General features: G+C 43.2%; 1 protein-coding gene across 1 annotated transcript in view; it reads left to right on the top strand.

The window, feature by feature from the left end:
* Window positions 1-4447: 4447 nt before the first annotated feature.
* The window catches only part of RAD51AP2 (RAD51 associated protein 2), a 51013-nt gene continuing 30393 nt past the window's right edge, over window positions 4448-25067 (top strand). The window contains exons 1-2 of the mRNA XM_038745726.1: window positions 4448-4570; window positions 13049-13217. Of these exons, the coding sequence (XP_038601654.1) occupies window positions 4448-4570; window positions 13049-13217 (292 nt within the window). The remainder of the gene's footprint in view (window positions 4571-13048; window positions 13218-25067) is intronic.

The following is a 25067-nucleotide window of genomic DNA, read 5'->3' as shown; positions in this document are numbered from 1 at the left end:
CCAACAACGGGCTCACAGTCTAGAAGGGGGAGACAGACAACAAAACAAAACATGTGGTCAGGTGTCAAGTCATCAGAATAAATAGAAATAAAGCTAGATGCACATCACTGACAAAATAAATAGAATAGTAAATATGTACAAGTAAAATAAATATAGAGTAATAAATCTGTACAAACATATATGCAGGTGCTGTGGGGAGGGGAAGGAGGTAGGGCAGCGGGGAAGGGGAGAGGAAAAATGGGGGCTCAGTCTGGGGACATGAGGTCTGATCTGGAGTCATGTTGCTGACTTGTACTTCCCAAACGCTTAGTACAGTGCTCTGCACACAGTAAGCATTCAATAAATACAATTGAATGAATGAATGAATTAATTAATTAATTAATGAACAGAGATTATGTGATCCTAAGAACTGATGCTGAATAATATTTTAGTAGCTGATCTAGGACAACTCTGAGTAGATTGTAAGTTCTTTGAAGGCAGGGATCATGTCTATCACCTTAATTAGAGTGAAATCGCCCAGTCAATCAATGGGATATATTGAGCACTTACTTGTTTAAAGTGTTGTAGAAGCAGCGTGGCTCAGTGGACAGAGCATGGGCTTTGGAGTAAGAGGTCATGGGTTCAAATCCCAGCTCTGCCAATTGTCAGCTGTGTGACCTTGGGCACTTAACTTCTCTGTGCCTCAGTTAACTCATCTGTAAAATGGGGATTAAGACTCTGAGCCCCACGTGGGACAACCCGATCACCTTGTTACCTCCCCAGTGCTTAGAACAGTGCTTTGCACATAGTAAGCTCTTAATAAATGCCATCATTATTATTATTATTACTGTATTAAGTCCCTGGAACAGGACAATACAATCAAGTTGGTAGACATAATCCCTATCCACAAGGAGTTTATGACCTAGAAGGGGAGACAGACATTAAAATGTTACAGATAGTGGAAATGGGAGAGCACAGGGATACGCTCCTAAATTCCGTAGAGCTGGTGTGCATAAGGGATACAGATCTAAGTGAATAAAATACCACTTATGGGTGGATTGATTTGCTAAGATCTTGCGAACAATAGAGAGTACCCACATGCCTTGGTTGTTGCCATGCTTTTATCTTTCACCTTTCTTCTTGAAGATGGCCGTGCTGGTGGCATCACCTGACTGATTCGTAAATTGAGGAACAGCTTGTGTAATTGTCATGGGTTCAAATCCTGGCTCTGCCAATTAATAATAATAATGATGGCATTTGTTAAGTGCTTACTATGTGCAAAGCACTGTTCTAAGCGCTGTGTGACTTTGGGCAGGTCAAAACTTCTCTGTGCCTCAGTTCTCTCATCTGTAAAATGGGGATTAAGACTGAACCCCATGTGGGACAACCTAATTACCTTGTATCCCCTCCAGCACTTAGAACAGTGCTTTGCACATAGTAGGTGCTTAACAAATGTTATTATTGTTATTATTATTATTATTATTATTATTAAAGCACGGTGTCACTTTCTTGCCTGTAGAGCTCAGTGGGTAGCTTCTCTGATCCTGGTCCTTTCTCCAACTGCCAGGTGACTTCTTTAACAATGGGGATAAGATAAGAGACAAATTTGGGTTTTGAAGAGCCTCTCTTGAGGGTTCCCTCCTTGTCTGTAATGAGGCTGAAATGGTCTTCACTCTTAAGAGATGCTGTGATAAAGCAGACCAGTCTATACAACTTTCCTACTGATGTGTGGAAATCCTTGGTTTGGTGGCAGTTCATTAATTTATTCAATCGTATTTATTGAGCGCTTAGTGTGTGCACAGCACTGTACAAAGCAATTAATTTAGCCTTAGTTATCTTTCTCGTTTGCCGTCCACCACCTGCTTCATGTATTCATAACTTCTTTTGCATTTTCAGCCTACGTTTCCATAAGCCCCAATTTCATTTGAATCATGTGATATTGCATGATGCTCTTAGGTTTTTAATGGCATTTTTAAGTGCTTATTATGTGGCCAGGCACTGTACTAAGCACTGGGGTAGATACAAACAAGCTAATAAGGTTGGACGTAGTCCATGTCTCACATGGGGCTCACAACCTTAATTTTCCATTTTACAGATGAGGTACCTGAGGCACAGAAAAGTGAAATGACCTGCACAAAGTCACACAGCAGACAAGTGACAGAGCTGGGGTTAAAACCTAGGTTCTTCTGGCTTTCAGTTCTGCGTGGCTCAGTGGAAAGAGCCTGGGCTTTGGAGTCAAAGGTCATGGTTTCAAATCCCGGCTCCGCCAATTGCCAGCTGGGTGACTTTGGGCAAGTCACTTAACTTCTCTGGGCCTCAGTTACCTGTAAAATGGGGATTAAGACTGTGAGCCCCCGTGGGACAACCTGATCACCGTGTAACCTCCCCAGTGCTTAGTACAGTGCTTTGCACATAGTAAGTGCTTAATAAATGCTATCATTATTATTATTACTATTATTATTACTCTATCCATTAGGCCACACTGCATCTCAAGTGCAGTAAACCTGTGAACCCTTTGTTGGGTAGGGACCATCTGTATATGTTGCCAACTTGTACTTCCCAAGCGATTAGTACAGTGCTCTGCACACAGTAAGCGCTCAATAAATGCCATTGAATGAATGATTGAATGTTTGTACATATTTATTACTCTATTTATTTATTTTACTTGTACATATCTATTCTATTTATTTTGTTTTGTTAATATGTTTTGTTTTGTTCTCTATCTCCCCCTTCAAGACTGTGAGCCCACTGTTGGGTGGGGACCGTCTCTATATGTTGCCAATTTGTACTCCCCAAGCGCTTAGTACAGTGCTCTGCACACAGTAAGCGCTCAATAAATATGATTGATTAATTGATTGATTGATTAAAGGCATTACCCATGATACAACTGGGTTACATCCTTTGAAAACACGGTTATATTATGAATGGGCGCATTACGGGATCATTTTTCTCCTCGCCTTACAGAGCTAGAGTTAGGCTGCATCCCAGAATCAGTCCCAAATGATGGCCAAGTACTACAAGTCGAAATAGTATTTATTAAGCACTTGCAATGTGCCGACCAAGCAATCAATCACTGGGAAAAAATATACAGATGGGAATTAAATGAGTTCCCGATCCCTCGGGGATCTCCTCATTTAAGAAGCAAACATAACACTATGTCTCCTCCCTGATCTCTCTTTCCCTCACCTATTACTTCTCTGCACTCCGGTGTCCGTGGCGGAGATAGTCGCAGAAAGTTGGATGAGGACCACTCTTCACTTCTGGTCTGGTTAGTCCCTGATCCCATCCCTGAAGTGGCCATGAAGTAACATGGCACAGTGGATAGAGAACAGGCCTGGGGGCCAGAAGGCTCTAATCCCAGCTCTGCCACTTGTCTGCTCTGTGACTTTGGGCAAGTCACTTCACTTCTCTGTGCCTCAGTTACCTCATCTGTACAATGGGGATCGAGACAGGGAGCCCCATATGGAACAGGGACTGTGTCCAACCCGGTTTGCTTGTATTCACCCCAGTGTACAGTACAGTGCCCGGCACACGGTAAGCGCTTAATGCCGCAATTATTATTATTATTACTGCTATTACCCCTGCGGCTTTGGCCAGGGTGGGGAAACAGAACTGCAGCCAACAGACAGGAAGATGAGGAAAGCGGTGGCAATAGGGAAGAGAAGCAACTTGGCCTAGTAGAAAGAGCACTGGACTGAGAGTCATATGCCCTGGCTCTAATCCCACCTCCACCACCTGAGTGTTGTGTGACCTTAGGCAAGTCACTAACTTCTCCACGTCTCAGTTTTCTCATCTGTAAAATGAGGATTCGATATCTGTTCTCCCTCTCCCTTAAAATGTAAGCCCCATGTGGGACAGAGACTGCTTCTGATCTGCTTATCTTGTGTTTTTTGTTGTTGTTGTTGTTGTTTTGATGGTATTTATTAAGCGCTTACTATGTGCAAAGCACCGTTCTAAGCACTATGGAGGTTACAAGGTGATCAGGTTGTCCCACGGGGGGCTCACAGTCTTAATCCCCATTTTACAGATGAGGTAACTGAGGCCCAGAAAAGTGAAGTGACTTGCCCAAAGTCACACAGCTGACAATTGGCAGAGCTGGGATTTGAACACATGACCTCTGACTCCAAAGCCCGTGCTCGTTTCCACTGAGCCACGCTGCTTCTCCAGCATGTTCTTCTTCTTCTTGTGTTCAGTGCTTAGTGTTTGGTACATTATAAATTCTTAACAAATACCACAATTATTATTATAATAGTGATCTCTACAGCAGCTGTCACTATTGCACATTAAAACAAAGGAAAATAATACTGAAGGGCAGAGTGGAGGGTGAGTTTGGGGTGAGAGGATGGGAAAGAGGCAGAGAGGCCAATTGATGTGCCTGGAGCAACTGGAGGTAATGACAACAAATAAAAAATTAGCAAATGGTGCAGGTTGTACCCCCACCATATTCTGAGGATGTTAAGGTTCAGATATGCTTGAAAAGCCAGTGGGGTCGTATAAGGACTATGGGACTTCTGAGATCTTTGTGCCTCTGGCTTCAAGTGATGGAAGGTGTCCAGAAGATCGATCTGGCGAGCGCATAACAAGCTGCCTTGTTAGTGTCTGTTTGTGATCCCACGAACAACAAGCAGGAAGAGACTGGCGAAGGCATGGGTGGGCTCTACCTGAGACAGGTGACTACCGGCCTTTGGGGGCGAAGGATGGAGGGAGGTGGGGCTTTCTCTCCCTGTTCTACCCAGTAATGGGCCTGGATCAATCAGTGATTGTTATGTAGAGCCACAGCTGTGACACCTAAGGCAGATAAAATGTGCTCATTTTGAATCACGAGGAGGTACGCAAAAAAGCACATAAGAATCACACACAGAGGCACGCAGGAGGCATATAGAGGGAAGCAACTGGAGAAGAAACACGCAGGGAAAGCAGCACTGATGCAGAAGCAGTATAGCAGCAGAAGTCAACAGCACTTGGAAGCAGAAAGAAGCAGCACTGGCAGAATGGGTTCCCTTGACCAGTAGACTGGTATTGGACCCTTGGTCGAGTGGAGTGGAGTGAGTGGGTGAGTGAGTGTGTGCGTGTGATCACTCCCTTGCATGTTGGTAAAACTAAGTAAAAAAAAAAACTTTAACAGTAACCTTGGTTATCAGAGGTGTGATTTGACTTTAATATATGTTACCATGGTTCCCCATTCCAGGAAGGTCCTGGTTGGTACAAACTGGGGGTGGGAGGTTGTTGGGGGGTGGGGGGCTCGTGACAATCAAAGTACTACAACAGATCTGAATATGTCTTGTAACGCATTTAAGCAGCTCAGGACAATCTTGCCTCAAACCTATTTCCGTCTTGCCTAATCGTCAATAGATGGGTACCGAAGCTCTTCCATTTTAGATTGTGGTTTGCGGTGATTTTCTACAAATTAAATTGAATTGCAGCGTAGTTACTCAAAAAAATCCTGGAGCTGATAAGAGTCTCCTGGGTAAACTGAACCAATTAGGCAGAAATTTCTAATTATTCATTGCCCATTTGAAAACATGCTTCACTTTTAGAAAACCGCCAATCCAAGGATATGCATGTTTTAATTATGTACTCAAAAAAGTATAATTAGTGTGCATCTTAATCAACTAGTAAGCTTTCAGTTTCATTCTTTTATATTTTAATTAAGACTGATCTCTTCTCAATTGTTATCCACCAAATCTGACCTCTTCCACGATTTAAAACCTTATTAATGGCAAACCTCATTAAACACTGTCCCCAAACCTAATGGCTCCAGGTGGGAGTGTTTAGTCATATGATTAAATACTATAATAACATCTGGGAGTCTGTGTCCAGACCATCATAAGGAACCTGAACATCCTCATCTGAATATCACAGAAATGCAATTGTTTTTACCAACCCACTCAGGGTACTGCTAAAGCTTGCTAAGGAACCCTGACAGAGAGTTTTAATACCACGGTATTTCTTCATCAATCATTCCTTGAGAACAAAACTATAGTCTCCAGTGTTGGCACGTTTTCCAAATTGCATTAAGTATTTTAAAATAAACAATCACTACTTACATATCCTCAACCAAAATGAAATGGTTTGATGTCCACCGCTTAGCCAACTTCAAGCAAAGTTCCATAACAGCCCCTTGGAGAATGTTAAAATGTCTGATCATTATTAAGAATCATGACAAAAAATAGAGACCCTGGCTCAAGTACTTTGAAAATTATATGTCTACAATTGAGATTTATTAAGCCTTACTCGATAACTAGGTCTCTTGATGGATGTAATATGAGGTAAGCAGATTTTAGTGGTCATAAAAAATTGCAGAGAAACAAATTAAAGTAAGACAATATTTGATGATTTTTGCACTTTTACCCTAAAAATCAATACATTCAGACACTGTGGTACCAAAGGAGAAATGAGTTGAGAAGACGAGGGCTTTAGAGGATGAAGGAAGTGTGTTTTTAGGATAAAGTTCCAGGGTAAAGATGGTTAATGAGTGCACTGATCATCTCTCTTCTGTGACCTCTCATTGCAGTTGAAAAATTCCAAATACTGAAGAAAAGCTTAACTTCTGTTCAATTATTCAGGGAAAAAAATGTGTTTAATTAAAACCATCAGCTAAAATTGAAACCCAGAGCATAACCCCTAAGACATTGCTATCAATCAATCAATCATATTTATTGAGCGCTTACTGTGTGCAGAGCACTGTACTAAACACTTGGGAAGTACAAGTTGGCAACATATAGAGACAGTCCCTACCCAACAGTGGGCTCACAGTCTAAAAATCCAATAAGCAAGATCCAATAAGCACCATAGTAAGTGCTTAAATAATAGGGTGTGACTTTCTTCCTGCCTTCTAGATATCTCTACTTGGATGTCCCACTGACTCACTCAATCAGTCGTATTTATTGAGTACTTTTTGTACATACAGTAATGTACTAAATACTTGTGAGCCCACTGTTGGGTAGGGACCGTCTCTATATGTTGCCAACTTGTACTTCCCAAGCGCTTAGTACAGTGCTCTGCACGCAGTAAGTGCTCAATAAATACAATTGACTGACTGATTGATTGATTGATTGATTGGGACAATACAATATAACAGATTTGGTAGATAAGTTCCCTGACCACCAGAAGTTTACAGTCTACACCTCACTGTAAGTCTACAGCTTACAACTGACACCTCAAACTTAATATGTTCAAAACACAATTCCTCATATTGCCACCCAAACCCTGTCCTCACCCTTTCTCATCACTATAGACAGCACCACCATCCTTCCTGTCTAACAAGCCTATAACCTCGTCAATAACCTCGACTCCTCTTTCTTATCCAACCCACATATTTAATCCCTCACCAAATCCTGTCAATTCTACCTTCACAACACAGCTAAAATCTGGCCTTTACTCTCCATCAAAACTACCACTATGTTGATCCAAGCACTTACCTTATCCCACCTTTATTACTGCATCATTCTCCTTGCTGACCTCCCTGCCTGCTCCCTCTCATTGACTCAATCACATTTATTGAGTGCTTACTGTGTGCAGAGCACTGTACTAAGCGCTTGGAAAGTACAATTCAGCAACAGAGACAATCCCTACTCAACAATGGGCTCACAGTCTAGAACGGGGGAGACAGAAAACAAAACAAGTACAAGTAAACGGGCATCAATAGCATCAATATAAATATAATTATATATACCCATCATTAATAAAATAAATAGAATAATAAATATGTACATATATACACAAGTGCTGTGGGGCAGGGATGGGGGTAGAGAAGATGGAGAGAGTCAGGGCGATGGGGTGGGGAGAAGGAACAGAGGAAAAGGGGGGTTTAGTCTCCATTCCAATCCATACTTCAATCTACAGCACAGACCATTTTTCTAAAAATCCATTCAGTGCATACATACTACTTCCTTCTTTGACCACTATTCAGGTAGCCAGGATGGGTGCTTCACCTTCTTCACCAAAGGGGCTGGAGAAGATTTGGATCAGACTCCAAGAGATGAGGTTCTCTAATCAAGGGTTTGTCCCCCACCAAGTGCTGCCTGGAAACCCTTCCTGACCTCCCAGGAATGGGCCCTTGAGCCAAAATCCTCTCCATCTTCTCTCTGCAGTCTTTTTATCCCAAGTGTTCATTTCCCATTGAAATTTCCCACCTACCTCCTTTCCCTTGATGCCCAAATCAACTCCAACTGCACCCTCTCCACCACACTCAACTTTTCACCATCTACTTTGCCAAAACAATCAGGCACAAGCTTCCCAAAGTCTCCCACTCATCTTACCTCACCACACCCACATCCATTCTCTCAACCTTCTTTGTTATCGCTGAAGAGACGATCTCCCTCCTGCTTTCAAAATCTACTCCCTCTCCCTGTCCTTTTGACCCCAACCCTTCCCACCTTATAAAAACCTTTGTCCCCACTCTTATTCCCTCCCTAACCACCGTCACCAACCACTCACTCTTGGATGACTCCTTCACCTCTGGCTTCAAGAATATCCACATCTCCTCTATACTGTCAATCAATGGCATTTAATGAGTGTGTGCTGTGTGCATAGCGCTGTACTAAGCACTTACTTAAAAATACATTACTTAAATCCCACTACACCATCCAGTTACTGTCCCATCTCCCTCCTTGCACTCCTGTCCAAACTCCTTGAATAGACTACCTCCATTTCCCCTCCTCCAACTCCTTTCTTAACACTCTACAATTTGGTTTCCACCTCTTTCTTTCTACTGAGCTCACTCATCAACAACCACCTTTTCGCCAAATCTTTTTGGACTCCCTACTGTGTCTTAAGAACCCTCAATCTTATGGCTGCCTTCAACCCTGAGAGATTCTCCCATCTAGGAATACCATCCTACCCTTGATTTTACTATTTCCATGAAACAATAACATCTTTATGGTCGGTGATCCTGTCACTTGGCAACCTCCTCCAAGATAATCCCCTCACGTGCCGCATTTTCTTAGCGGCCCTGCCCTTCTCCGAGTCATAATAATAATAATGATCATATTTGTTAAGCGCTTACTATGTGCAAAGCACTGTTCTAAGCGCTGGGGTAGATACAAGGTTATCAGGTTGTCCCACGTGGGGCTCACAGTCAGTCCCCATTTTACAGATGAGGTAACTGAGGCACAGAGAAGTTAAGTGACTTGCTGACAAGTGGCAGAGCCAGGATTCAAACCCATGACCCCTGATTCCGAAGCCTGGGCTCTTTCCACTAAGCCACGCTGCTTCTCGAGTCATCGTTGAGCAGATTTGTCTGCGTAATCTATGTAGTTGTCTACGTTGTCAAGCAGGGTTGTCTATGAGCAGTTAGTCAGCTGTATTTATTGGGCATTCACTGTGTGCAGAACACTGTACTAAATGCTTGAGAGAGTGCAATACAAAAATATAACAGACATATTCCCTGCCCAGAATAAGCCTACAGTCTAGAGGGGAAGACTGATATTAATATAAATTACAGATATAATAATAATAATAATAATGTTGGCATTTGTTAAGCACTTACGATGTGCAAAGCACTGTTCTAAGCGCTGGGGGGGATACAAAGTGATCAGGTTGTCCCATGTGGGGTTCACAGTCTTAATCCCCATTATACAGATGAGGTAACTGAGGCTCAGAGAAGTTAAGTGACTTGCCCAAGGTCACACAGCAGACATGTGGCGGAGTCTGGATTCGAACCCATGAACTCTGACTCCAAAGCCCGTGCTCTTTCCACTGAGCCAGATAAGTGCTATGGGGTTGGGGGGCGGGATGGGGATTTCGTAACCGAGGGGACCGTGGGCTGGGCTCTTTTAACTTCTTTTATGTGGATTTTAATAAAATCCAACCAACTTAAACTGTAGAGCACTGACTAAAAATACCACCGTCCCCACCCCCAACACCAAGTGTGGCGGTGATGGTCGGTGGGGCAACAACCAGCTACGATTTTCTCCAGCCTGCCTACTTTCCCCACCACAAAATTCTTCCCCCACCTCGCCCGTGACTTTCCACTTTCTGAGCAACAGGGCCTGCCTCTCTGTCAGCCCTTGGATCCAGCGAGTAAGTGGCTAGCTCTCCAGCTGGAGCAAGACTGAGCCCCACCCCAGTGTGCCAACTTGTACTTCCCAAGCGCTTAGTACAGTGCTCTGCACACAGGAAGCGCTCAATAAATACGATTGATGATGATGATGATTTCCACATGAGAACCATTAGGGAGGGGGCAGTCCGGAGTGCAGAGGGGAAAAGTCCAGAGGCCCTTGGTGGCCAGCTATTGTTGGGACCAAAGTGGCCCTCCCTTGGGACCAATCAAAACCTCAGGCCAACCCTTCTGGAACTCCGGCTTGGCCTCCTGAGGAAAATCTGAATCCATGAGGGACTGACTTCCGCATTTATTCATTCATTCAATCCTATTTTATAATAATAATGGCATTTATTAAGCGCTTACTATGTGCAAAGCACCGTTCTAAGCGCTGGGGAGGTTACAAGGTGATCAGGTTGTCCCACGGGGGGCTCACAGTCTTCATCCCCATTTTACGGATGAGGGAACTGAGGCCCGGGGAAGTGAAGTGACTGGCCCCAAGGTCACACAGCTGACAATTGGCGGAGCTGGGATTTGAACCCATGACCTCTGGCTCCAAAGCCCGTGCTCTTTCCACTGAGCCATGCTTATTGAGCGCTTACTGTGTGCACAGCACTGCACTAAGCGCTTGGGAAGTACAGGTCGGCAACATATAGAGACGGTCCCTGCCCAACAATGGGCTCACAGTCTGGAAGGGGGAGACAGACGACAAAACAAAACATTCTGCAGATATCCCCAGCTGTGACCCCACTACACACACACACACACACACACACACACACACACACACACACACACACACACATATATATCACCATTCCCTTTCCTCCACCAATTAGATCCTGGAGGCACCAGAGAAGGTTTCAACAGGAAGATTGGCAGATGTGTCCACTAATTAGATCCTAACGGTGGGAACCAGAGGATGCGGCCGATGAGCATCCCTTTAAGCAATCCATTCGACTGGTGGAATACGATCCAAGACAGACTCCCAGGGACCAATAATTTGTTTGGTCCTTTGGACTTTAGCAGGTGGAGATTTCTTGTGTATCCATTTTATCACCATTAGTCTTTCCTGTCCTCCTCTTACCTCTGTGACCGCTCCTTTTCAGGCTTTTTTTTTTGCCAACTCCTCTTCTATCTCTCACCTGTGGTCTAGTGAAAAGAGCACGGGTTTGGGAGTCAGGGGACCTGGGTTTCAATCCCAGCTCTGCCAACCGCTTGCTGTATGACCTTGGACAAGTCACTTAACTTTTCTGTACCTCAGTTCTCCTGGTCTCCCTTCTACTTAGATTGTGAGCCCCATGCAAGGCAGGAACTGTGTCCAACCTATTCATTCAATCAATCGTATTTACTGAATGCTCACTGTGTGCACAGCACTGTACTAAGCGCTTGGGAGAATACAATATAACGATACATTCTCTCTCCCCGAGCTTACAGTCTAGAATAATTAACTTGTAATTACCCCAGCTCTTAGAACACTGTTTGATACATAATCAATCAATCGTATTTATTGAGCACTTACTCTGTGCAGAGCACTGCACTAAGCGCTTGGGAAGTACAAGTTGGCAACATATAGAGACAGTCCCTACCCAACAGTGGGCTCACAGTCTAAAAGGGGAGACAGAGAACAAAACCAAACATACTAACAAAATAAAATAAATAGAATAGATATGTACAAGTAAAATAAATAGAGTAATAAATATGTACAGACATATATACATATATACAGGTGCTGTGGGGAAGGGAAGGATTGTATTATTATTATTACAATACAACAATAGACACATTCCCTGCCTACAGTGAGAATCTTCCAGCTGCAGGAGCCAATTACCTCACAGGGGCTCCACTGACCCCCCCCCCCCCCACGACTGTGAGCTCGTGGTGGGCATGGAATGTGTCTGTTCTTTGTTGTACTGTCCTCTCCCACACGCTTAGCACACAGTAAGCACTCAATAAAGACGGTTGAATGAATGAATGGTAGGAACGGAACCCACCGGGGGACATAAGGAAACAATGTGGCTCAGTGGAAAGACCACGGGCTTGGGAGTCAGAGGTCGTGGGTTCAAATCCCGGCTCGGCCAATTGTCAGCTGTGTGACTTTGGGCAAGTCACTATCCTTGATCTCGTCTATCTTACTGCTGAGTTTTCACCCATGCCCTGCCTCTGGTCTGGGATGTCCTTGCTTCACAAATCCGATAGACAATTACTCTCTCCCGCTTCAAAGCCTTACTGAAGGCACATCTCACCCAAGAGGCCTTCCCTGACTAAGTCTTCCTTTCCTCTTCTCTCACTCCCTTCTGCGTCTCCCTGAAATGCTCCCTTTATTCTTCCGCACTCCCAGCCCCACAGCACTTACGTACATATCTGTCCCTTATTTATTTGTATTAGTGTCTCTCTCCCCCTCTAGACTGCAAGCTCACTGTGGGCAGGGATCGTGTCTGCTTATTGTTATATTATACTCTCCCAGCGCTGAGTACAGTGCTCGGCACACAGTAAGAGCTCAATAAAGACGATCGTCTTACTAATTTAGTAGCGGAGCTGGCAGGGACTGTCTCTATATGTTGCCAATTTGTACTTCCCAAGCGCTTAGTACAGTGCTCTGCACATAGGAAGCGCTCAATAAATACGATTGATGATGATGATGATGATTAGAACCCAGATCCTCGGACTCCCAAGCGTATGTGCTTTTCACTGGGCCACACTACTTCTACATAGTTGACTCTCCAATCTACCTAGCTATCCTCACCCATCTCCTCCTTTGCAATTTCAAATTCCCTCCTACATCCAGCACAATTCAATTTGGATGTCCTGCTGGGCCCTCAATCTCATTATACCCAGAAACAGAATTTCTCATCTTCCTGGCCTAGTCCTCTCCCCTGCCTAATTTTCCCATCATAGTTGACAACACTACCATTCTTCCCACCTCTCCAGTCTGCAGCTTTGCTATTATCCCTGCCTTGTCTCTTTCAATGACCATTTACAGTCTCTTGCTAAATCCTGTTAGTTTTTTCCCTACAACATTTCTAGAATCTGGATCTTCCTTTCAATCACCGTGGCCACCAGGCTGTCCGGGCACTTGTCACATCACAGTTGAACAATCGAATTAGTGTGGGTGTGAAACTGAGGCGAGGTGAGAGGGAAGGGCAAGGTGATTCAGGGCTGGAAAACTTTCACCAGGTGTTTGATATTGGCACAGGTGGTGTGACTTTAAAAACCTCTTTTACCTTCATTTGTCTGTTCCCCGCTTTAATGTGACAATTTATCATCCAGCAAGAGGCAATCTGGGTTTCATTTCAATTTGGCAGTGAAAAACCCAAGTGGGGAGATGCCTTCTGCAGGGTTTTGGTAAAATGAAGGCTATTCTTTTACGATTTTCTCAGAAGTTCTCATGGAAAATTCCTGACAATAAACTTCACTTAAAAAGAAAAAACCACTTGTAAAGACACAGGTTCTTTCCTCCTCCTGTTTAATTTGCATTGCCCAGAGACCACAGAGAACAAATTGCCCTTCTCCAGACAACATATTGTTTAGGACTTGTTAATTTTCCTGCTGTTGGCATTTCTGATATATATTATACTTTTCCAAAAAACAGAGGAAGAAAACTCAGTTACTTGCAGTTACCAGTTAAAAAAAAAATTCCCTGAATTTTGGGGGTAGGTAGGAAGACAGAAGGTGGTAAACCACATCACTCACTCCCTTCAAGGCCATCCAATAAAACCTTTTCCACCAGCAAATCTCTTTGGTCGTGTCATCCCATCATCCCACTTACACAATAACAATAATAATAATTATTATTATAATGGTATTTGTTTTTGCTCCTACTATGTGCGAGGCACTGTACTAAGAGCTTGGTTAGATACAAGCAAATTGGGTTGGACACAGTCCCTGTCCGACGTGGGGCTCTCAGTCTCAATCCTTGTTTAACAGACGAGGTAACTGAGGCAGAGAGAAGTGAAGTGACTTGCCCAAGGTCACACAGCAGAGCCAGTATTAGAACCGATGACCTTCTGACTTCCAGTCCTGTGCTCTGTCCATTGCACCATGCTGCTTTTCTATATCTCTGTTCATTTATTCTATTAATATATTCAATTTTTGCTCACTTTAAAGTATCAGTTAGCTCAATGTGGGACAACCAACTCTGTTACACTGTGCTCTCCCAAGTGTTTGGTACAGTACTCTGCACACAGTATGCACACAATAAATATGATTAATTTTAATATAATTAATCATAATTATAATTTAATTAGTCCTAATATGATTGTTCACTCTTCATTCAGTGTTTACCATCTGCCCATCTCCCTCATTAGACTCTAAGCTGGTCTAGGGCTGTAGCTGTGTCTTCTACTTTTATTGTATTTCATTCATTTATTCAATCATATTAAGTTTTTACTGTGTGCAGAGCACTGTATTAAGCATTTGGGAAGGAACAGTACAACAATAAACAGTGACAATCCCTGCCCACAGCAAGCTCACACTCCCAAGTGTACAACATCTGCACAAAACACAGACAATAAATAAGGATGATGACATGGAAGATAACTGGGAGGATGTTCATTTGCAATAACATAATGTTTTGAAGTTACTGGCATAGACAGTATCAGCAAGGAGAAAAAGAGTAAGGGTGAAGGTAGCATTCATTCATTCTTTCAGTCGCATTTATTGAGCGCTTACTGTGTGCAGAGCACTGTACTAAGCACTTGGAGAGTACAATATAACAATAAGCAGACACATTTCCTGCCCATAATGAGCTCACGGTCTACAGCGGGAGACAGACACCAATTCATTCATTCAATCGTACTCATTGAGAGTGCTTACTATGTGTAGTACTGTGTATTAAATAATACAGTGCTAAATAATAAATGCCATCATTATTATTATTACTAAGCAAAAATTGAGATTTAAGATTATCAAGTTTATAGGGTAGGAGAGTTTCCTGCCCTATACTAGATTTTTGAAAAAAAAAAAAAAGAATTAGAATCTGCTCAATGAAAGCAAATCCTGCTCCTCCCAAATCAGGAAAGTGGTTTCTGGGTGAAGCCACATTTAAATCATCAGCTATAAGGATGTTTTGTTTGTCTTTATTGGGCGCAGTTTCTTTTTCCTACCATTCCTTCATATCTTTGGCTGATTTCTGTTTATACTGTAATATGAAGTACGTGTTACAGAAAATTACCCAAATAAAATATCATTGAAATAAAAATAATGCAGGAAATGGCACACAAACCTCTTGAGCTCTGAGTGTCATGGCAATATGTTGGCAACACATAAAAACAGATTTCAAAGGGTACTTCCCTAAAAAAAAGAACTTCAAAGCTTGAGTAACTTTGACCAAACATTATACTCGAATTGAAACTTTTCTGTGGCTGTTGCCCTAATATTGGATGGTCAGATTGCAGAAATGGAATTCTATCAAACCAGTCCATAAATAGAAGGGTAAAATATTATGTTTTTCATCTTCAAGAAGGATGACATCAGAAGCAAATCATATCTAGTCTACTATATTATTAGAAATCAATTCTCTATTGTAAGGCAATGAATAAACTTCTTCTGGGAATAAATAATGATGAACAAGCTCCCTCTCCACCATTACTGGTCGTTGTCACTCTACAATGCCCTGGCTTCTCTAGGCGACAGGCCTTTCATTCATTCATTCATTCAATCGTATTTATTGAGCGCTTACTGTGTGCAGAGCACTGTACTAAGTGCTTGGGAAGTCCAAGTTGGCAACATATAGAGACGGTCCCTACCCAGCAGTGGGTTCACAGTCTAGAAGGGGGAGACGGAGAACAAAACAAAACATATTAACCAAATAAAATAAATAGAATATGTACAAGTAAAATAAACATATATACATATATACATTCATTCATTCATTCAATCGTATTTATTGAGCGCTTACTGTGTGCAGAGCACTGTACTAAGCACTGGGGAAGTACAAGTTGGCATCTAGAGACGGTCCCTACCCAACAGCGGGCTCACAGCCTAGAAGGGGGAGACAGACAACAAAACAAAACATATTAACCAAATAAAATAAATAGAATATGTACAAGTAAAACAGAGTAATAAATACGTACAAACATATATACATTCATTCATTCAATTGTATTTATTGAGCACTTACTGTGTGCAGAGCACTGTACTAAGCGCTTGAAAAGTCCAAGTTGGCAACATAGAGAGACGGTCCCTATCCAACAGTGGGCTCACAGTCTAGAAGGGGGAGACAGACGACAAAACAAAACATATAAACCAAATAAAATAAATAGAATATGTACAAGTAAAATAGAGTAATAAATACGTACAAACATATATACATTCATTCATTCATTCAATCATATTTATTGAGCGCTTACTGTGTGTAGAGCATGGTACTAAGCGCTTGGGAAGTCCAAGTCGGCAACATATAGAGACGGTCCCTACCCAACAGTGGGCTCACAGTCTAGAAGGGGAGACAGAGAACAAAACAAAACATATTAACCAAATAAAATGAATAGAATATGTACAAGTAAAATAAACATATATTCATATATACATTCATTCAATCGTATTTATTGAGCGCTTACTGTGTGCAGAGCACTGTTCTAAGTGCTTGGGAAGCACAAGTTGGCAACATAAAGAGACGGTCCCTACCCAACAGCAGACTCTCAGTCTAGAAGGGGGAGACAGACAACAAAAGCCTTCTTAGCTTATTTTCATTGAACACTGGAGACCACATCCATGAACCCCACTGAATCTGGTGGGGGGACAATGGGATCGCTAGAAGTTCCAAGGTTCCTCAGGCAGTTGACAAGTGGTGGGGTCCAAATCATATTGGAGTACTAATGGCATTTATAGAGAGCCTATTGAATGCAATGCTCTTGAGAAGTATAACAGAAACACAAATGAATAAATAAAATGGAATGTTCAATTGAATACATATATATACACAAGTGCTAAGGATGGGTATACAAAAAAAATCCATGTGAAAAACGTGGATGAAAGATTACAAGGATTTGAGGTACTGAGGGTTAGTCATGGAAGTTTTCCTGGGGGAGGTATGATTTCCACAGTGTTTTAGCTCATGGGCCCCTCAACTAAACCATTATTAAGGTACACTGAAAATTAGATTCCCTAGTCCAGGGATTCTTATAGGAAATTGTTAGGGTCTTAACGTCTCTTTCCCTTCTGTCCCCTCCTCCCCAAGATGGATGTAGAGGAGGGGTGTCCCTTGAGCGTCCAGACCTAGACCAGAGTCATTTAGAAAGTAAAATGGCCTAAATTCAGGCAACCCTAGCCCTCCCTTCACCCCACTGCCCAGGGAATCCTGTTCCAGAAATGATCCCATCCCTGACCAAACCTGTCATAATCCTTGCTATTTAAGAAATTGTCCAGAAGGCAACCTTCACCCTCAGCAATGAGACTTACTCGGGAGTCCCAAGTCATTAAGCCAGAGGGAGAGCACCGGGGGAGAATCACAGCGAGGCACGTGCAGGTAAGGGCGGATCCCCCCTCATCTTACCTCCTTCCCTTCCCCACAGCACCTGCATATATGTATAAATGTTTGTACATATTTATTACTCTATTTATTTATTTATTTTACTTGTACATATCTATTCTATTTATTTTATTTTGTTAGTACGTTTGGTTTTGTTCTCTGTCTCCCCCTTTTAGACTGTGAGCCCACTGTTGGGTAGGGACTGTCTCTATATGTTGCCAATTTGTACTTCCCAAGCGCTTAGTACAGTGCTCTGCACACAGTAAGCGCTCAATAAATACAATTGATGATGATGATTTCAAGCAGTAACGCAGCTTCCCCTGACGGAACTGTTTCCAACAACTGCCTGATGATAGGATCAGAGCCAAGGGCCAGCAAAATTTCCTGCATGCTACAAAGTGTACCTTGGGTAGGACTCAATCAATGAATCATATTTATTGAGAGCTTACTATTTGCATAGCACCAAATTAAGTACTTAGGAGTGTTCCATATAACATAACTGGTAGACATGTTCCCTGACCACAGGGAGCTTACAGATACGCACGTAAGTGCCCTGGAGGCTGAGGATGGGGTGAACATCAAGTGCTTAATGGGTACAGAACACTAGTGTATGAAGTACAAGATGGGGAACAAAATTCTTCCTTTTTATTGAAATCCAATGGAGCACATTCTGTGTGGATTTCCAATACTCCATTAATAATAATAATACTAATAATGGCATTTATTAAGCGCTTACTACGTGCAAAGCACTGTACTAAGCTCTGGGGAGATTACAAGGGGATCAGGCTGTCCCACGGGGGGCTCACAGTCTTAATCCCCATTTTACAGATGAGGGAACTGAGGCCCAGAGAAGTGAATCGACTTGCCCGAAGTCACACAGCTGACAATTGGCAGAGCATTCTCCACCCTTCATCATCGACATGCAGAGAAAAATAATTAAGGCCCCCAAAAGTACTGTTTATTCAACCGGAAATTCAAAATCTACTGCCAATATTTATCTTGAAAGTCTCCTTTCTAGTATTAAAAATTGTATTCAAAATTCCTACAATCTCACTCTACAACAAAGAATTATCATTGATCGTTTGAAGCTATACGTAACCTGACTTGAAACTATTCTTAATGACTTCTGCTTTTCCTAACCTGCTTGCCCATTTTCCACCCAATAAAATGTACATGGATTAAATTACATAACTGTTTCGAGTAAACTTCCAAAATACCTCTGCCAATCCAGTTTGTTGGCAGAGTACAGGAAGAAACCATAGTAAGTTTCCACTGAAATCCCAGAAGAACAAAGAAACCATTAATAAACAGGTTCTGAAATGCCTTTACAGAGAGCTTTGGAAGTTTACCAAAAAATGATCTGAAGCTTCTGAATACTTTTTTGTTGAAGAAGCTCACATTTGTTAAGAACAGAACTTCTTCAACTTTACCTACAACCATCTGAATGATCCTTTGTGGATTCTATTTGGTAAGATCCAAAATTTGAACACCCCACATCATTTATATAAATAACCTTATGTTCCACTGATTTCCCCATCTCTAATTTATTTTAATGTCCATCTTCCCTTGTAGCCTGTAACCTATGGGCAGGAACTGTGTCAACCAACTCTGTTGTATTCTACTTTTCCAAGCACTTAACACATCATTCTGCACAGAGTAAGCACTCAAATACCACTGATTGATTTATTGCCTATTAAATTAAATATTTTGTGCTTTTTCATATTCCTATCCTTTATTCATTATAGATAGCAAACAACTTAATTTTTAAAAATTTTAAAGGATACAAAACATCTCAGGCTTTGGGAGTCATTTCAAATCTTCTATAGACATGAAAGCAGTTATTAAATCTTACACAGCAATCACTGTGGTTTTATGATGAACTGAGAGAATAGATTTTGAGAAGCAGCATGGCTCAGTGGAAAGAGCCCGGGCTTTGGAGTCAGAGGTCATGGGTTCAAATCCCATTTTTGCCAATTGTTAGCTGTTTAACTTTGGGCAAGTCACTTCACTTCTCTGGGCCTCAGTTACCTCATCTGTCAAATGGGGATTAAGACTATGAGCCCCCCGTGGGACAACCTGATCTCCTTGTAATCTCCCCAGAGCTTAGAACAGTGCTTTGCACACAGTAAGCGCTTAATAAATGCCATTATTATTATTATTATTATTATTTTGGTAGAGTTGCTAATTCCTTTGTGTAGCCTTCCGATTGAATCCCAAAGCAAACTTAATAGCATGGCCTATGGAAAGATCACAGGCCTGGGTTTCAGAGGATTTGGGTTCTAATTCCAGCCCCATCATTTGACAGCTGTGTGGTCTTGGGCAAGTAACTTAAATTCTCCCTGACTCAGTTATCTCATCTGTAAAATGGGGATCAAATACCTGTTCTCCTTCTCTTGACTGTGAATCTCATTTGTAACAGGGACTGCATTCAAGCTACCCCAAGCATTTAGTACAGCGCTTGCCACATAGTAAGCATTTAACAAAAACTACAATTATTTGTCATTATCACACTGAGAGCAACTGAATCTCCATTACAATAATAATAATAATAATGATGGCATTTGCTAAACGCTTACTATGTGCCAATTTCTCATCTCCTGGAGAAGTGTAGCTATGGTGATGAGGCAGGCTTCTGGAGAGCAGGGAGGAAATAACTGGGAACACATATTTGCATCACTTTCCTTCACTAAAGGGAAGGAAAATAGAACTAGGAATGCCATCCTGCTACTTCAAAACTCAGCCTCTGAAAATGGTGAATAGCTAGACTGTCCCCCATCAAAACCAGGGATACAAAAATCTTGCTATAATAATAATAATTAACAATAATGATAATAATGGTATTTGTTAAGCACTTACTATGTGCCAGGCACTGTACAAAGCACTGGGGTGGATACAAGCAAATTGGGTTGGACATAGTCCCTGTCCCACATGGGGCCCATAGTCTCACACCCCATTTTACAGATGAGGTAACCGAGGACCAGAGAAGTGCTGTGACTTGCCCAAGATCACTCAGCAGACAAGTGGCGGGGCCAGAATTAGAACCCATGACCTTCTGACTCCAGGGCCCTTGCTCTATCCACTATGCCTTCTACTCCCAGTATAAGGGTGAAAATGATTCTCCCCTCCATAGATGAGTGAGAAGGAAAGACTCAGTGGTTTTATGACATTTCGTAGGGAAGAGAATACAGAGAACAGTGGAACTGAAAAATAAACAAAGCCTGCAAGTCAAAGATAACTTTAAAGTATTCAGTACTGGGCCAGTATTATGAGACGATTGAGAAAAGACACAGGAAAATCAGAAAGATCATCAAATTGAAATCCCACTTACATCATTCCAATAACACTGACCCCATTTTTCAGGCCTACAAGGGGGGGCAATTCCATAAGATTTTTTAGTAATGTTCCATTTCACCAAAGCAAGAGTTGCATCAAGATCTGCTCTCTGAGCAGAAGGTTGCTGTGCACAAAATAAATGCTCAATAAATACCACTGATTGACTGATAAACAACATTTTTGCCTACCAGATGAAAGTGAAGCAAGGTATGCTGAGAAAATTGTATATTTGTTAAATTCTTACTATGTACAAGCACCGTACTAAGTGCTGGCGTAGTGATAATATAGGTCAGACACATTCTCTGTCCCACCTGAGGCTCACGTCTATGAGGGAATAACAGGTATTTTATCCCCACTTTGCAAGTAAGGAAACCGAGGCCCACAGAATTTAAGCAACTTGCCCAAGGTCACGCAACAGTCAAGCGGCAGAGTCAGAATTAGAACCCAGTCCTCTGATTTCCAGGTCTGCGCTCTTTCCCCTAGGCCAAGTTGATCCCTCTTCCTGCAGAGGTGCTGTGGCTACTATGCCCTGTCTGGAAAATGAGCAAAAAGTGAACAAGTGCAGCTATTGACCACTGAGCAAATCAATCGATCAATTGCATTCATTGAGTGCTTACTGAGTACACAGTATAGTACTGCGCTTACTGTGTCCAGAGTATACTAGTCATTCATTCAATCGTATTTATTGAGCACTTACTGTGTGCAGAGCACTGTATTAAGTGCTTGGAAAGTACAATTCAGCAATAAAAGAGAGAATTCCTGCCCACACTGGGCTTACAGTCTAGAAGGGGGGAGATAGTTAAAGTAAGTAAGCAGGCCTCAATATGAATAGAATTATATATATACATATCAAAACAAGTAAACATGCATCAATATAAATAGAATTATAGATATAGACATATACAAATAAGTACTGTGGGGCAGCAGGGAACAGCAAAGGGAGCGAGTCAAGGTGATGTGGAAGGGAGAGGGAGTTGAGGAAAGGGCGGGGGGTTGGTCTGGGAAGGCCTCTTGGAAGAGGTGAGCCTTCAATAGGGTTTTGAAGGGAGTCGGAGAATGTTTGGCAGAGTTGAGGAGGGAGGGTGTTCCAAGCCAGAGGTAGGACATGGGCCAGGGGTTGACGGCAGGACAGGCGAGATCGAGGCACAGCGAGAAGGTTAGCACCAGAGGAGCGGAGTGTGTGGGCTGGGATATAGAAGGAGAGAAGGGAGGTAAGGTAAGAGGGGGCGAAGTGATGGAAAGCTTTGAAGCCAATAGTGAGGAGTTTTTCTTTGATACAGGGGTTGATAGGCAACCACTGGAGATTTTTGAGGAGGGGGGTGACATGCCCTAAACGTTTCTGTAGAAAGATAATCCGGGCAGCAGGGTGAAGTATGGACCGAGGTGCGGAGGGGCAGAAGGTTGGGAGGTCAGAAAGGAGGATGAGTGATTGTACTAACGTGGTTGGGGTTTGGATGGAGAGAAAAGGACAGATTTGGCGATGTTGAGAAAGTGAGACTGGCAGGATTTGGTGATGGATTGGATATATGGGGTGAACGAGAGAGCAGAGCCAAGGATGACACCAAGGTTGCGGACCTGTGAGACGGGAAGGATGGTTGTGCCGTCCGTGGTGACAGGAAAGTCGGGGAGAGGACAGGATTTGGGAGGGAAGATAAGGAGCCCAGTTTGGGACATGTTGAGTTTTAGGTGGTGGGAGGACATCCAGGTGGAGTTGTCCTGAAGGCAGGAAGAGATGCAAGCCTGGAGGGAGGGAGAGAGAACAGGAGAGGAGATATAGATTTGGGTGTCATCCTCTTAGTGATGATAGTTGAAGCCATGGGAGTGAATAGCTCCTCCAAGGGAGTGAGTACAGATGGAGAACAGAAGGGGATCAAGAACTAACTGTAGGGGACCCTCAAGGGTCAGGGGATGGAAGGGGGAAGAGGAGCCCGCGAAGGAGACTGACAATGAATGACCAGAGAGATAAGAGGGGAACCAGGAGAGGATGGAGTCAGTGAAACCAAGGTTGGATAACATATTTGAGGAGAAGGGGATGGTCCACCGTGTCAAAGGCAGCTGAGAGGTCGAGGAGGATTAGGATGGAGTAGGAGCCATTGAATTTGGCAAGAAGGAGGTCATTGGTGACCTTTGAGAAGGCAGTTTCGAGGGAATGGAGGGGACAGAGGCCAGATTGGAGGGGGTCCAGGAGAGAGTTGGAGGAGAGGAATTCAAGGCAGCGAGTGTAAATGCTCCAGGAGTTTGGAAAGAAAGGGTAGGAGGGAGATGGGACGATAACTGGAGTGTGGGGTCAAGGGAGATTAGGACTGTGAGCCCCACGTGGGACAATCTGATTACCTTGTATCTACCCCAGGGTTTAGAACAGTGCTTGGCACATAGTAAGCGTTTAACAAATATCATTATTATTACCTACCCTCAATGCTTAGAACTGTGCTCAACACATAGCACTTAGCAAATACCATAAAATAAATTATATTGATTAAATGCCATTGCCTGACATGTCCTACGGCTCTCTGCTCTGGGGCCAATCGAATTGGCTGCACTAGAAAATCTCTGTCAAATGGCTAAAAAGCAAGCATTCTAGTCAGGGTGACTTTTATAAACTTATTTCCTAAGTAGCTGCTGTGCTACTGAAAGAGAGGCAGCACTAAAGAGCTTCTTCTTCCAATATCTTCTGTTCTGGTGCTATTGCTGCATAGCTACTACTGCTGCTCTGGCCTCACTCCAGCCAAAAGCAGAGCCTAAATAGATCCTCCTGAGGCTTCAGGGTAACAGGATCCAACACTTATGATCATTCCTGAAAGAAAGTTGTCTAGTCACATTAGTGTAGCTTCCAAATTCATTCATTCAATCGTATTTATTGAGCGCTTACTGTTTGCAGAGCACTGTACTGCGTGCTTGGGAAGTACAAGTTGGCAACATACAGACGGTCCCTACCCAAAACGTGCTCACAGTCTAGAAGGGGGAGACAGACAACAAAATAAAACATGTAGACAGGTGTCAAAATCGTCAGAATAAACAGAATTATAGCTGTATGGACATCATTAACAAAATAAAGTAGCAAATGTGTACAAGTAAAATAAATAGAGAAATAAATCTGTACAAACATATATACAGGTGCTGTGGGGAGGGAAAGGAAGTAGGGCGGGGGGATGGGGAGGAGTAGAGGAAAAAGGGGGCTCAGTCTGGGAAGGCCTCCTGGAGGAGGTGAGCTCTCAGTAGGGCTTTGAAGGGAGGAAGAGAGCTAGCTTGGCGGATGTGTGCAGGGAGGGCATTCCAGGCCAGGGGAAGGACGTGGGCCCAGGGTCGACAGTGGGACAGGCGAGAACGAGGCACAGTGAGGAGGTTAGCGGCAGAGGAGAGGAGTGTGCGGGCTGGGCTGTAGAAGGAGGGAAGGGAGGTGAGGTAGGAAGGGGTGAGGTGATGGACAGCCTTGAAGCCGAGTGTGAGGAGTTTTTGCTTGGTGTGTAGTTGACAGGCAACCACTGGAGATTTTTGAGGAGGGGATGACATGTCCAGAGCGTTTCTGTAATAATAATAAGAATGATGGCATTTATTAAGCACTTACTATGTGCAAAGCACTGTTCTAAGCGCTGGGGAGTTCACAAGGTGATGAGGTTGTCCCATGGGGGGCTCACAGTCTTCACCCCCATCTTCCAGACGAGGGAACTGAGGCCCAGAGAAGCGAAGTGACCCACCCAAAGTCACCCAGCCGACAAGTGGCAGAGCCAGGATTCGAACCCGTGACCTCGGACTCCAAAGCCCGGGCTCTTTCCACTGAGCCACGCTGCTTCTCTAGGCCTTTCTAGGCCTTCCTCCCCCAGACTCTTCCCCTTTTCCTCCTCTTCCTCCCCTTGCCCCCTCCTCCCATTTCTCCTGAAGCTCCTTCTCTGGCACCCAGGCTGGGGTTCATAATCGCCATGGGCTATTGTATTTTATGGTTGAAATGATCTTTGTTAAGCACTTACTATGTGCCAGACACTATTCTAAGAGCTAGGGGACATCTAGACTGTGAGCTGGGGACCGTTGGGTGGGTTGTTGGGTGGGGACCGTCTCTATCTGTTGCCGACTTAATCAATCAATCGATCGTATTTATCGAGCGCCCACTGTGTGCAGAGCACTGGACTAAGCACTTGGGAAGTACAAGTTGGCAACATATAGAGACACACAAGCGCTTAGTCCAGTGCTCTGCACACAGCAAGCACTCGATAAATACAATTTAATGAATGAATGATCAGTCAATCA

Source organism: Tachyglossus aculeatus, chromosome 1 (assembly GCF_015852505.1).
Source record: "Tachyglossus aculeatus isolate mTacAcu1 chromosome 1, mTacAcu1.pri, whole genome shotgun sequence".
Lineage (NCBI taxonomy): Eukaryota > Metazoa > Chordata > Mammalia > Monotremata > Tachyglossidae > Tachyglossus > Tachyglossus aculeatus.
The sequence above is the reverse complement of the archived record's forward strand: the minus strand, read 5'-3'. Positions and strand labels throughout refer to the sequence as shown.